Below are 15,431 nucleotides of genomic sequence, written 5' to 3' on the forward strand. Positions count from 1 at the left end.
TTCCCAAACTTTTTCAGCCATGGAGCCTTTTTTTTAAGCAGTATTTTCTCGTGGAGCCCCAAGCAATATTTAGTATTAAGTTTTATTTGCCTGTGTTCTACGAAGCATATTGCACATGATATGTATTTATATAGGAGGAAATTCAAAATGAGATATTGTTCATTTAATATTATATTTATATACAAAATAGGCCTATCTGGCCGGGAAATAACTGGAATGGGAATGTGTATTATCTAAAAATTAAAAAATTATACTACCGGGATTTTAATATTGTTTGTATACATATCGGTGAATTATATTTGAGTTGACGGTGTCTTGTAAAAATAGATACGTTAGTTGGTTTAAATAACGATTAATAATTGTTACGTTTATACATTTCCTATGGAAAAACGAACGGAGCACAATTTGGAAACCGTTGGACTAAAATTAGGAGTTTCGTTAAGACCTTTTTTTCGTTAGTGCAAATTAATAACGAACAATCTATATTATGGTTTTCATATTTACGAGAATGTGACGGGAAAATATTAATAAAATTATGTCGACTGTATATGGGTGGGATAACGGTTGAAAGCTCCCCACACGTAAGTAGGTGCCTCGGTAAGTCTAACAACCTCAGAAACTAAAGACCGACTGACGGAGATCCCACGGGTTTTATAAGCAGGATTAAGCGATAGCACATTTTAACGGAGGCGTGTGCTGTGACAGACCCACGCAGAAAACGGTGTTTGATTTAGTTTTGTGAAGCTGATAAAGTTCTGCCTCTGTTAAGACGACGATTAGTATGATAAACGTATACAATATAGACAAGTTGAAATCGAGAGTAAACACCTATTCGAAAATTGTTTTCAGTACTACTTACAGCTGATATTAGTACCTAGGCCTGTTATATTAAGAAATACAAAATGTTTTGATGCCATCTAGTGTATTCGACACGACCTATGACTGAATAAGGATCTTTTTCTTATCTATCTCTACACATCTGTACACATCTGATACATTATATTGTAAAATAACTAGGTGTAAATTAAAGGGTATCACGACATACATTGGGTCGACATTCCAAAGGCCGACAAAATTTAATAAAATACAATTTTTAATATTTTTACAATTTTATATTATTCATTATGTTCTTACATCTGTGCTTATCAAATTCACTGTATAAGAATGATACGGTGTTAACTTATTTATTAAAAAGCTTATTTCATAATTTACTAACTAAAAATGTTGAATATTTATTAAAAAAATAAGAAAATAGTTTCAAATCTGTTGTAGAAAATAATAATTGTAATAATTGTTATTTTACGCGATAATCTGATAACCTCGAGTACTTAAATGTTGTGATTTTCTGAGTGCACATAGGATACACAAAATGTTATTGAAGTCAATAAATAATAACAGGTTTTTTGTTGTATTTTGCTATAGTCAGTCTATAAGCGTATACAGTGAATTCAATGAGCACAGATATAAGAACATAACGAATAATATAAAATTGTAAACATTTTTAAAATTGTGTATTATTTTATTTTGTCAGTCCAGTGGATTGTCGGCACATTGGCTGTCGGCCCATCGAAATTAATGCAATTATTTCCGAACTACTCAATTTCAGTTTTGATAAAATATTTCATCTATAAATGAACAAAAAAAAATTATTTTTATTATTTATTAGTGTTTTATTATTTCATTATGATTTAAGTTAGTGAAGTACAATTATGATTTAAATGAAACAATTTAAATTTGTTTCTATTGGCATGACTATTTTAGTTTCAAAAACGACTGAGACAAATGCGATAAAATATTAACAAAATTATCTCATAAGTAATTATTAAATTTTTGAGTTATGGCTATTTTCTATTGGTTTACGCTTAAACGTATTGAGGTGAATCTGCAATTTTTTTTTATTTTCTTGTTAGGGTTGATAAATTATTGTTTATTTAATATTAAATCGCGGCGAAATGATTTTTAAATTAAAATGTTTAAAAGGACCCCAAGAGTCATAAAAAAAAAAAATCATAAATAATAAATATAATAGAAATAGAAAAAAAAAATCGCTCAAAATATAAAGTCATTTTTATATCACGTATCGTAAATTTGCCGACCAGGTGAAAAAGTCCCAAGAGCCCCAGATATATGAAGAAGGTTTTATTTATGTATCCTCCCTATCATCTCAACCGAAGAATTATTGTGCATATTCAGTTATATTATTTGCATGGTCTAAATATATAGTTCCAAGGTACTAAAAAAAAAAAAAATTAGTTTTATGCCGGAGCTTACCGAAGAAATAATATGTCAAAATAAAAATTATATTCCCCACAAAATGAGTGTATTACGTATATAAAACATTTTATACGTATATGATCTCGTCAACAGTTTCTTTAAAAGTCGCATTGATTGTGATGAAAAGCCCAAGTACCTTGTATGTCACTCACCTTTTTAAAAGATTTCGTAGAATGTCGTTCGTTGGAATTCAATCCGATAGTATCTGAAACAAAAACCGCAATACGTCAGTCAATATGACAGGAAATATTTTATAAAACGAAATATATTGGTACTTTTCAATGATCAAACCTCTATAGAAAGGTTTAACATCGTTGTATAGTATGATACATTCATACAAAAATAAAATAAATAAATAATCGTTTTAATTTAATGATATTTTTCTTTATGATCATAAGAGAAAAAAAATGTGTAAAATAAAACGTTTAAAATTCGTTCATAAAATTTTCGAATAATTATATCTTTATACTTATCAGATGCGCTATATACATACAAGGACTATTTTTTATTTTGTTAATATTAATAAATATAATAATTAAAAGATAATTAATTTCGTGTGAAATTTGTTCAGGGAGAAGAAAATATAATTTGTACTGTTGCGTTTCGATATGGATGCTAACTAAAAAAAATAAGACATTAAGCGAGTAGAAATGGTCATGGGCTGCAGTTTTTATACATTTTCTAAGCACAAAAATTAATAGAGAAAGAGTAAATAATTTAAATAAATAAAATTTATAATAATAAATTGTGTTTAATAACTATAATATTTAGTTAATATTTATTTATAATTGAAGTTCAGGACTTGTTGCATTTACATATTGTTTAATAATGATTGCAGAATAGTCTAAGTTTGTTTTAAGCCATAATGGATTGATATACAACTATTTTGATTGCATATTTTCATATATTTAACCGTTTTCTGAGCAAAACGCATATTTAAAAAAATGTGGCAATTCAACAGTAATTTATAGCATATAACGCAGTTTTTTTTTAAGTTAAGTCAACTTATTTTAAACTTTAACATTAATTTTTTTTACTTTTATACATCGATTAATATACCTAATCATAGAACGAGTCAAGACAAGGTAACAAATGAAATACCTAATTGTTTGTGCATATACTATCGATTATCGTAAATCGTTTAGACTCTAAACTTTAGAAAATGTAAAAGGAAAAAAGGTATTTTGTTTGTTTTTTCATTGTAGGAGAAGATGAAGAAAACGAAATCGAACATACTCAGTGATATAATGTTTATAGTCTTATTGTTGTCAAAAAATGAAAAAATAAGATAAACTGTCTACATTAAAATGAATAAATCAAATTTTTAACTGGCATTAAAAAAATATTGAGTTGCATATTTCGGTTATTTAAAGTTCATATTTACATGCATATTTCCAATAATTTGTGTACGATAAGTTTCGAACCTTATTTATTATATTGGATATATTTAATATAGATTATTTTTTCTTAAAAATGTATACAAGTGATCAATGGTTTAGAAGTCGATGTAAGGCGATAGGGATGAAGGAGAGGGACAATAAAATAACATAACTTTATTGAAGATTAACGCGACCGGGTCGAACTCGGTATGATCGACGTTCAATAACCTAAAGCCGAACATAGATCGCGCAAAACGAGGAAAATGTAGTATCCGATAAACGGGAACTATCGATATTTTCCATGGGTTATTTTCATTATTATCGCATCCGTACGGAGTACGAGCTCGATTTTTAGAGCGATGTTAAAATCAAACGAAAAAGGTACCGTTCACGGTTTATGTCCGCTGTTAAAATCCGTAAAACGTATATTAAAAACAAAAACGGCTTTGAACAGAAGAATATCGACTGGGGCGTGGACTAGGGTTGGACTTGGCACGCGCGTTCGGCCGTGGAAAACAATTAGTAATAAGATAAAGAAAAAATAATCTTGTTAATATTATTATCAGTGCACGGATGGCTGCTGAGAGCGATGTAAAACATGAAACGATTCAGAACATATAATTCTATATTTTTTAATTTATCGGCGTCTCACGCCCGGTCAGTTTTTCCAGTGTTTTCCATCGTACTTATTAATAGTGGTTGCTGTAATGGTAAGTACTGCAAAAACGGTTATACTATCACGGCTGCATCCGTGGTCGTTCCGGGTTAACGCGTTTCATTATTTTAACACAGTTCTCCCGACAACGATTGTTATGATTATTGTTACAATCGGATATCGGAGGCGCCGTTATAAAGTACGAACAATCGTAAACGTAGTATTACAACCGTAGTCGGATCGCATTTTGCTGCAGAGAGAAAATATATCGTGACAAACCGTGCGACTTCAGAAGTTTTAACGAAAGAATAAACGAAACTACGAGTCTTAAACCGATCGAACACCAGTGCTGAGCGCGAAGAGATTTATGGCCAAAAACATTTTCCCACCGCTCTGTTCAGATCTATGATTTAAAATATTATTGTTTGCTATCCTGACGCGATGTCGTACGCGTTCAATACAGTATATATTGTTTAGGCTTTCACCAACTCTACAATCGAGTGTACAAAACCGCGTGCACATGCCGAGGGCGAGTTATTCCACCGTATTAACAGCGGCTTTCCGTCCTGCCGCGATCACAGTGCCATCACCCGTCGTCCGCCCGGATCAATGTGGTCGCGCGCATTTCGCCGTACTGCGAACGGAAACCGTGAATCTCGCGTGATCGATACCACGTACTCCCGACGATAACGTATTATGCACGCAAATCCGACGGCAGCCGCGCGGGCTTAGCGTCCCGAAATCGCTCTCGGTCGTTCCCAAACCGATTCAATCTCGTCGCGATGCTCGGCATGCTCGGCCTGTGCGATATTCGTGCGGGTACGAACGTTTGAACCGCTCGATGTCGAACGGACGAGTGCTTACGACCGCGTTGAAATTATAATAACCAGGGCTCGTAAGTGCATGCACTAAAAAACGCATAAATAAACATGCAATAATGCACTAACATTTGATCGAATACGAGTTAAGAATCCTTAATTGTGCATGAAAAAAAAATGTATAAGCATTTTTTAAAATTATAAGAACTATCCATTCATATTTTTAAAAGTTATACTTTTCCTTCGGTTACGTTTTAATAAAATTATAATTGATGAATACACGTTGCGACTATAACAGATAGATTACAATGGACACGTCAATAGGAGGAGAGTGGTAGTGGTGCGCAATAACGTTGTATCCGTGGTATTGCTTTTAACTTATAAAACTTAATGTCATTAAAAAATAAAAATTACTGATTAAATACTAAGATTTTATAAACAAGTTCAGAAAAGTAAATAACAATGAATTCAAACATTTATTGATCTAATTTTTTTTTTTTTTTTTTACTTCCACGAAAAACGATTTTGCTGAATTTATATAAAATAATATGCGCTAATAAATCAAAAAAAAAAAAAATCAACTATACGCCAAACATGCCAATTACACACAAAACATGCAAAAACATGCTCCATTAAACTTAAGATTTTTATTATCGTTGTTATGAAACGGATTTTCATCTCAATTAGTATATTTTCCGATGTAGTAAAGAAAACATGAAAATGCATGAACTTACGAGCCCTGATAATAACACATCGTTACACATCGTTCGGACCACGTGCTTTGAAAGGGCGGGGATTTTTTTCTCGCCGCGCTATCCGGTCCGCCACCGACGGCTATGGTTTTTGCATTTTCCGCAACGGCAATCACCGATAACCGCGTCGAGTCGGAACGGTCTGACGACAATAATTCACTTCTACACGCGACGCGTTATGATACGAATGTATGCGCGTTACGCGAACGAATGCGCGTGTAATAGCTACTAATAAGTCATCGTCTAACGCGACTTCCATCAATCACGGAGAATAATGATAATAATAATTTTACTCTTTGGACAAATCGTTTACAATCAATCACCTACTACTATTCTGGACGCGAATTAGTGGCGTTGTGGGTACCTACCGTAATATTAACAATAATAACAATAATTGTTCGGCGTGGATAGAACACGAAGATCGATATTCAAATGTGATTGACGCGCAAGCTATAATGGAGTGCGCAGAGATGTAAGATCCAAACCAATCGATAGTTGAAAAATACGCACGTAACTTATGCTATTATCGCGCGTTCACGTGCATCGATGTTCGACGATGTTACTACGATACCTGTTTGTCTTTTACAGTGGATAGAACCAGGAAACGATGACGTGATCGTCTGAAATGGAAGATGGCAAATATTATGATTAAATATAGGTGTTTCGGAACTCTGGGAGGCTTAGGGGTCACAGTCGCGCACGGGTCGCACTCGACCGATTACGTTCATCAGTTTTCGATGCGTATGGGTCAGTGTTGTCCGTCCAACGCGTTGGAGATACGTGTAGGAAATAATAACATTTAAATTTATTGGACGGGTACCATTACTGTACACGACCGTATCGATTACAGTCTATTATGGCGTCGATATTTTATTGTTTAGCGGAATTTAAAAAAATTACGTGCTTACAGCTATAGTCTATCTGATAACAAATACGAGGCTTTGTCAGTTTATTTATTTTTTCTTTAATTTGTAACGACAAAAAAAAAAGTAATTTAAAAGGATGTTGAAAAAAATATATATCAATTCTCATTTCCGGAACCCTCGTGTAATGACGTTTTTGTGTATACATTATTAAAATATGTATATTGTAATATAGTTTTTTCTATTTATGTGGTTTGTAAAAGTCGCAACACCAAGGATTATTGGCTTTCGAGAAAATACATTAAAGGCTTACGATTAATTGTAATTTTATACAACGAATGTAACGGTATTAGATTATAAGTAATATGAATTGAATGATTTTAGGAATTTGAATATATTTTTGGAGATCTACTAGCACGTACTAGCACTCACGTTCAACGTTTCATGCTTAAATCATTAGGGATTTCTGTACTGGCTTCTATATCTGTGAAGGAAACTCAATTGATTAATAGTAATAAAAAACGAATAAACTATGATAGGCAACAACTACCGATTCGGAGAGCCGGTACGAAGAATAACTATCTTGGCGGGAACCTGTGGTGCGTTGAAGTATCTATTATTTCGAGTTTCGATCCGATCCCTGCGGATGTTAATATATTCTAATAATGTCGTCATATGATAGCGGTCGTGTTAAAGTATATTGCGTCGTCGTTTGATATTCGTGAAACAACACCAAGATAATAATAAAATTTCAATCTAGCGTATGATATGTATAGCAGTGCTGCACCGCTTTTATATGATCTACGAGTACGTTCTTTACGTATAATGTTTTCAATTGTACATTTCTAATATTATAGCGTTCGCACGACTGTCGTTTGTAATGAATTGTTATTCCTTTTCCCTTTTCCTAAAGGTAATATCATACATACTGTACTTACGGGAGAGTAAACTGCAACATTATGTACGTACGCGTGTATAATAATGTATCATCGTTTCCCAAAAAAATAATCAATTACGATCCCCTACTCTCCTAATAATAAAAAAATATTTAAGATTTTATCTGTTTTACCATTTACAAAATATACGAGTATCATAAACCATCACAGAAACAAAAAGGTGAATATTTGAAATTCTCGATGAATGACATTAAGTTTTTTTTTGTCAATTTATACTACAAACTTTTTCATTATTGTCGTGTATTGATTTTTATTTTTAACGTAAATAAAATTTTGTTTTCCTTACATCAGCGTTTAATTATTTCCAACGAATGCGACCACTCATCTAGGGTTTCGTGATCTTTGGTTGAGAAACGCTGGTCCATATGAATCGGTCGGAGTGTACCATCAATCATGCGCATACTACCGCTCCCGTAAATAAAATGGGCACTTAACCCACGTTTCGAGGGTTATTTGGTTTTTCTCCGTGACTTTTCACCTCGCCTCGCAATTTTTTTATTTTTATTTTACGACAATCTCCGTCCCGAATGTTCTATACCGCGTGCATACAACGCGCGCAGTCATACATTCTTTATTGAATTAAATAATAAAGCACACACACAAACAAAACTATACATAAATAAATATATATTTATATATATATTTGATAACTGTAAAGTATGTTTAGCGCTTCCTCCCATAGGCATAAAACTTTTTGCATGTGTACGCGCGTTTATGTGTATGTGTTTGTCTATGTATTCATGTGCGTGTTTAGATACCTATAAAATACGACCAAACGGGTGTAACAATGCGAATGTAAGATTTTATTTCGCGTGCTTGAATTTTCCGATAAAAACTAAATTGCTACAAAGAGGCATCACATACGTTGGAGTTCTGTTGCAATGGTATAATTTACACGACCCCCGTCCGGAGTAGTGTATTTGCTCGACGGCGGTATTTCGATTGAATTCTGCTGCATCTAAACGTCACGATGAATCGATCGTTACCATAACGTTCGCAGTAGTGTCCTTATTTGTACGTTTACCTACTGCGCTACCGATCCTTAAACGTCGGGTCTTAGCCATATCGGAGCTGCGCACACCTGTTGTTCACAACGCACTCGTTTACGTGTGTTTTCATTCTTCTGCGGACCGAAATATGTACGGACACACAAGGATGACCGCAAATCGGGTGACACTTTTCTTCGACGCGTATTACGTAATTCCGTATTTACCGCCGCCGTTTCTACTCGCGTTCTTACGGTTAACTGCGGTTGTGAAGCCACCGGTGATATTGTATTTCCGAGACTTCCATTAGCTGTCTACTTAAACTCGTCGTTGCGCATAGGTTGTTTCGTCCTCGACGTTACGTCGGACGTGGCATATGTGTTTCACAGCGCGCGTGTACATGATCATTTCGATAACGATGCGAGAAAAAGGAAAAATACGAAACAAACCGGAGAAAAGGAACCGTATGCGAAAATAATTAAACAATTAAGACGCCATGCCGAACAATTCTTCGGTTTTATCTCTCGTTCCTTTATCCCATCCCTTTAAATCTCCTTTTAAGTTGTACTTGTTTTATTATTAGGCGAGCATTGATAATGACGCCTCCGTTCGGTTCCTTCACTGACAGGAGCCAGTGCATTTGGCCGACGCTTTGCGGCAACATGTAACCGAATGATTGTTGCGTTTTCTTAAATTGATCACTAAATCGTGTGTAAACACTAAACGCCGTTATCACGCGTTCCTCGTGAAAACAAAATATTCTAAGCAGCATTTTTTTCTTCGGTACATCGGTATCGCGTAGTATTGTAGCAAAATAATAAAACTCTCTCACCTGGCATTTTTTTTAACGAGCAGAGATTTTATTCGTCTCGTCAATATCAGTACGTCCGGGAAAGAAAATACGCGATCCACGACTACGGTACGATACACAAAGCGTTTATAATGACGGTCGAAACGAAACGGATTTTGTTTAGAATCTAAAACCTTTACCCGTTTGGAAATATTATAACATATTTTTGTACAATATTGCACGTTTGTACGAGGCGTATTTAATGAATAAAATTGGTAACGACTATGGTACGGGTTTCGATGAAAAACGCATTTTATTGAGTTCAACTTTGTGGGTTGTTAATTCTATTTGTACGATTTTAATAAATAATAATTTATCACTTGATACCGAACTCTGTATGGTAAAATTTTTGAAATTACGAGAAGAATATTTATACTTTCTCACTCAGATTTCATCGAGAGAGAAAATAAACCTAAAAACGTTGAGAACACGTTTTTTATTAGAACTCATAATTTTTAACGCTTTGGAAGGTAATATAAAATGAAAATCACCTTGTCAGTTCTCGAGTGCGAGTCTTTCGTAGCAAGATATTGTTTGTCATAATAATATACTATGTATTAATATTGGTACTTTTTGTTTCAATAGTGAAATTAATTTTTTTAACACTAACTCTGGATAAAACTTTGGATGAAAATTTTCTTCTCTTTTATTTATTACACAACAAATCAAACTAATTAAATTACGCATTCCGTATACTGTATTAGTCCGAAACGGATAATCTATTTGGTTACACACGAGCCCATCTCATAAAATGTTTTCACCGTTAATTATTTAAATATTATCGTATTAGCAGATTTCGTTACCGACCGTTTTTGCTTGATAATGATTATTATAAACGTATAATGGTTTCAAGCGAGAGAAACGAAAATTTAAGCCAAGAGGTAATTATCTAGTACGTTATTACGTACGCACAGGCTCTTATTTAAAAATTTGGCGTCCCCGGGCATATAATTTATGCCCCTTTCAAAAAAAATAAATAAATCATAATAATACAACACTTATTATTTTGTACATAATCGAGATTCTTTGATATTAAAATATAATTTATAAATGAAATTCGTTTAATTCTTTTTTTAATTAACAAATTATAATATAATAAAAATACAATTTTTTTTTTAATTTACATATTGTAACATAATATCTTATTTTCATTTTTATTGTTTTATTATTTTTTTTCATTAGGTACATCATTTTTAAAATTAATTTTGCTGAAATATTTTGCCGCCTCTGAGATTTGACACACCCGGAAATGTGCCTTCCCGTAAGATTAGCCTACCCGTGCTCCCCCCTAAATACCGGCCTGCATACGCGCGCTTAATAATCGATTGTCACATATGATGATCTCATTCAACAAAATGTCTACTGAATACGGTTCATTTCAGTTACGACGTACGATAACACAAATGTCCGAAAAAAGCCAATTTCATTTTTGATTACTTTCGTATGATTATTATTTTAATTTGTAAAAATTAAATTTTTCATTGTACAAATTTTTGTTATGGGATGGATTGAATATAGTTCATCATATACTTAAGTATGCAGTGGCAAATTTTTTAGTTAAATATTAAAATATTTCTAAACTGCTCCTGTACAAATCATGATTTTTTTTTAAAAAATAACGATGACTTCGACCCTCTACAGTAAAATATGTTAATACCTTAAGGTACCATGAATTAGTGTCTTAATAATTTGTAAACTATTTTACGTAATAGGGCACCGTATTATACCTACGATGATAGGTAATGCATATTATTACATGTATCATTGTTGTAAGTACATATTGTACACACGTTTCGAACGAGAAACGGCAAACAATCGATTTTGAATATTTTCCCAATTACCTATCTACCTATACGTAATATTAAAGTGGTAAAAGTTTCGAATAAAATTGCTGTTGATTGATAAAACTTAAAGAAGTCAGTACTTATCTGTTTGTGTCGTCATCGCCACTAGTATGTCAACGAATCTAGCGAAGATATTACAGAATCTCGAGAAAAAAAAAACACAGTGATAATATAAAGTTAAAAGTTGTCTCCTCCGATCTTGCGTTCTATACAGATGATGCCGTTAGACAGGAAAAATTCGCACGTCAAGAACGTACCGGCTGTAATATCAATCAATCGTTTTGGAAATCAAATTATACTATTATACGAATAAAGTTAAACATTAGATAAGCGGTTCTTAAACTTTTTTAGAACACGGACCCGCGATGAAAAACTTTTAAAAATCGCCAACCCCCTTATTATTTATTTTTCGAATACTTTTTTCCTTCACAAAATATCTCACATTATCATAATCGATATTATAACAATTGTTTTATATTACAAATCACATAAGTATGTACATAAAAATAAACACATTTATTATTATTTTTATTACACTTAATTTTTCTAAGAATTGTAATATTTTATTTTTAATATTTTTCAGATTTAATTTTTATGGCTGGCAGTGCATTCGAGGAATTAGTTTTTAAACACCGGGCTCAAACTAGAAAACTTTAATCGTAGTTCAGATTTTACGTTTTAAATTGGGTTTCGATACCTGTTCTCAATATAAACAAGGGCGGAGAAGGTTTTTCAACACAAATAAGTTATGGGCAATGGAATTAAAACTTTCAGAGCTTTACTCGATATATCTGTATGATATTTCCGAACATGCAATCAACAGTCGTTTTCTAACAACTGTTAATTAAATTATAGTTTTAAACATATATATGCATAGAGGAGTGATAGTTTAACGGGGGGGGGGGATCCAGGGGATCTAGATCCCTCATCCCAGGTCACGCGTTTAGGTTGTGATATATTATATTTTATATTTTACATATTTTGTCTTGTAACTAAAATGCTTTGCTATGTTTTTTTTGTTAGTGTAAGTAATGTTCTCAACATTTTGAGACTAAGTAATAAATTATTAATGGGTTAAACATTCTTTGAATTGTTTTATATATTATAAGATAATGTAAAAGAACCCTCCTCCCAGAAAAATTAATAAAACTGTAACTGCTGTGAGAGATACATAAAAATGTATAAAATTAATATTAACAAAAAAATTTCAATAATGCACTCTTGTCACGTATGTCGTGTTAAGGCCACCGCGAATACCTGACATGAATATCGCGGATCTCAAGGGGACACGGACCACAGTTTAAGAGACATTTCATTAGATCAAGAACCACACTTTTCCATACGCCTAATACGTTTCGTGGTTTAAGTCCCTACACAGAACGTTTTACGGGTATTTATCGTTTCGAGTTCATCGACGTCGAACGGGTCATTTTTCCTGTAATTTGACGGCGATGTGTGTCCGAGCGAGATTAATAGGAATGACGCGTTTATACTTATCGGCTTAAATCGGACGAACGTAGTTAAAATACTCGAAGAGCATTTCGTTTATTCTCATGGTAACAGTATACGATTTATTATTCACGTTATACATTATTGAAAACACGCGGTAAATGATAATGGCGGTGCGTACATATAAACAACATTAAATTTAAACATATTATTTTTTACTAGGTACGTTTTTGGTCGGGTTTCATAAAACGATTTTTCCATTTAGGTGCATTCATTGCACATGCAGACTTATTAAAATAATATGGTTGTAATTAATTCCCCACGACGCGGCTGTATAAAATGTTAAAAGTAAATTATTTTAAAATACGGCATAATCTTCCGAGCGTACATAGCGCGAAATCGTTAGAATAATAATTATAACCAGGGTTAGGATTTGTATGCAATAAAAAATTGTAAAATATGCATTTTATTTACCAAAATATGCAAAAATATGCATTTAAATTTTTATAAGATAACACAAAAATATAATTAAAAAAAAAATATTTGTTTATTGAAATACATCAGTGGTTGGATTTTTTTCTTAACCTTACAATGCATGATTTTTTTATTTTTTATTTTTTAATTTTTTTGGGTTGTTATATTAGTCCTAATGAAGGGGAAATTACTAAAAAAAATTTTGGTATTTTTAGTCTCTAAAAAACCAATTTTTTAGTTTGTTGCCTGTGAGCAACGCTATGTATTTACGTACAACATAATTATTTATTAAATTTATAAATGTAATTTATTCATACACCTATTTTGAAAAGTTATATCGTTTATTCATTAACTATAAATATAAGAAAATAATTGATTAACTTACCAATTACAAAACAAAGTACCTATACATTTTTAAAAATGTAACTTAACATAATATAATTGAAAAATAAAATAAAACAAAAATAATCTAAAATAAATTTTAAGTTTGACAAAAATAAACAAGTTTTATACTTTAATCAGCAGGTCTAGAATTAAATACGAAATATTAATATTAAATTATAAATATTAATTACAAAATATACTAAAAACATCAATTTTTCGCATTCTTATAATCGAAATATGCAATAATATTGATTTTATTCAATATATGCAATAATATGCATTTTATCTAAAAACATGCAAAATAAAAATACCACCATGTATCTCATCATGAGGTGATTCGTGAACATTACTAACAAAATCAATAATCAGAAGTCGCAAAAAAAAACATGCTGTTGCATACAAATCCTAGCCCTGATTATAACATAATATCACCTGCACATGTATACATCAGTGAAATCTTATTGTTCCTCTACCTATTTATGATTTATTATTGTTTCAACGTTGTTATTATTTACGTTTGAATATATATTTATATAATATCCACGTTACTCCATCAAACGTCTTATCTACTAACACTCCGGATTTGTTTAATGCTGTGTAACGAATTTCCATAAGACCAAAATTTTATTATTATAAAATAACGTATTGGAGGTGTTGATGATTTTCAATTGAACCTTGGAACATTGAAAAGTGTAAATTATCCAAAGAACATCGTCTAAATCGTTATCCACCGTTTCGGTGACCCCACATCGTGTAAAAATTGCAAAAAAAAACAATGGTCGAGGTCTTTTATTTTTGCCGTATGCCGTGTGAGAAATTTCATTGGCTTATTATCGCGATTTGCATTGCATCGTCGATCGATCGTGTCGTTTCTCTGCGCGTCTATTATACAGAAAATTGCACTTGTTGCGTCAACAGCAGAAGCATAGCTAGTGCGGGGTTGTGGATTTTGATAACGGGACGAGAATATCGGATCCGTGTTTGACCGCAACGGTTCAAACGCCAAACGCACGTCGTTAGACGACCGACATAAACCGCAGTACGCTCTCGGAGTAGCCTCTACTACAGCAATGTTTGTGTTATTGCGTCCGACGGCGACAATTACTATTTCTGAACTGCTAATGGAACCATTAAAACAATCGGCTAAAGCATTGTCCCATGTATATGTGTTTGTGTGTGTGTGTGTGTGTGTGTGTATTGCGGTGTACCTCGCGGAATTATTACCCGAGAACAAAAGAAAACTGTTGAAACTAAAGTAAAACCAACTTAACCTGCTTATCTTCAGCGCAACCACGTACAAACGAAAAGAATATACGTGCACGTTGCCGTAGAAAAAAAGAAAAAATGAAAAAAATTAATTTTCGGCTTTTCGTGATAATTTCGGAATCCATACTCCACGCGATACGCTCCCCAAACGAAATTGTATCTTGAACCACAAAGTGCACTTATACATTTTTAAATACAGTTTCGAAAACGTTGAGCAAAAAAATAAAATCATCACGTTACCACCGACAACACTACTCGGAGATTTAAGTCTTGATGTATTTAATTTTTTTTTTTTTTAACGAATCGAAAGCAATTGTCGTAGAATTTGAGATTGTGTTTTGTTATTATAATTATAAAAGCCACACACGCTTTTCGTGTAACGTAATATCGATTGAACAATTATTATTCTGTTAATCATTTAAACTACGGAAATACTTGAACTCTAAGCAAGTATTGATCGCCGCTACACATCATTAAGTAT

At 32.6% G+C, this 15,431-nt stretch overlaps 1 protein-coding gene across 1 annotated transcript in view; it reads right to left on the reverse strand.

Annotated features, from left to right (window-relative positions):
* Window positions 1-15,431, reverse strand: part of LOC112689733 — a gene marked incomplete in the record, with an annotated part of 415,778 nt that overhangs the window by 56,059 nt on the left and 344,288 nt on the right. Inside the window, 1 exon segment of the mRNA XM_025563560.1 lies at window positions 2,427-2,479. Within this exon segment, the coding sequence (XP_025419345.1) occupies window positions 2,427-2,479 (53 nt within the window).

The sequence above is a fragment of the Sipha flava genome, unplaced genomic scaffold (assembly GCF_003268045.1).
Source record: "Sipha flava isolate LNK unplaced genomic scaffold, YSA_version1 46_pilon_pilon, whole genome shotgun sequence".
Taxonomy (NCBI): domain Eukaryota; kingdom Metazoa; phylum Arthropoda; class Insecta; order Hemiptera; family Aphididae; genus Sipha; species Sipha flava.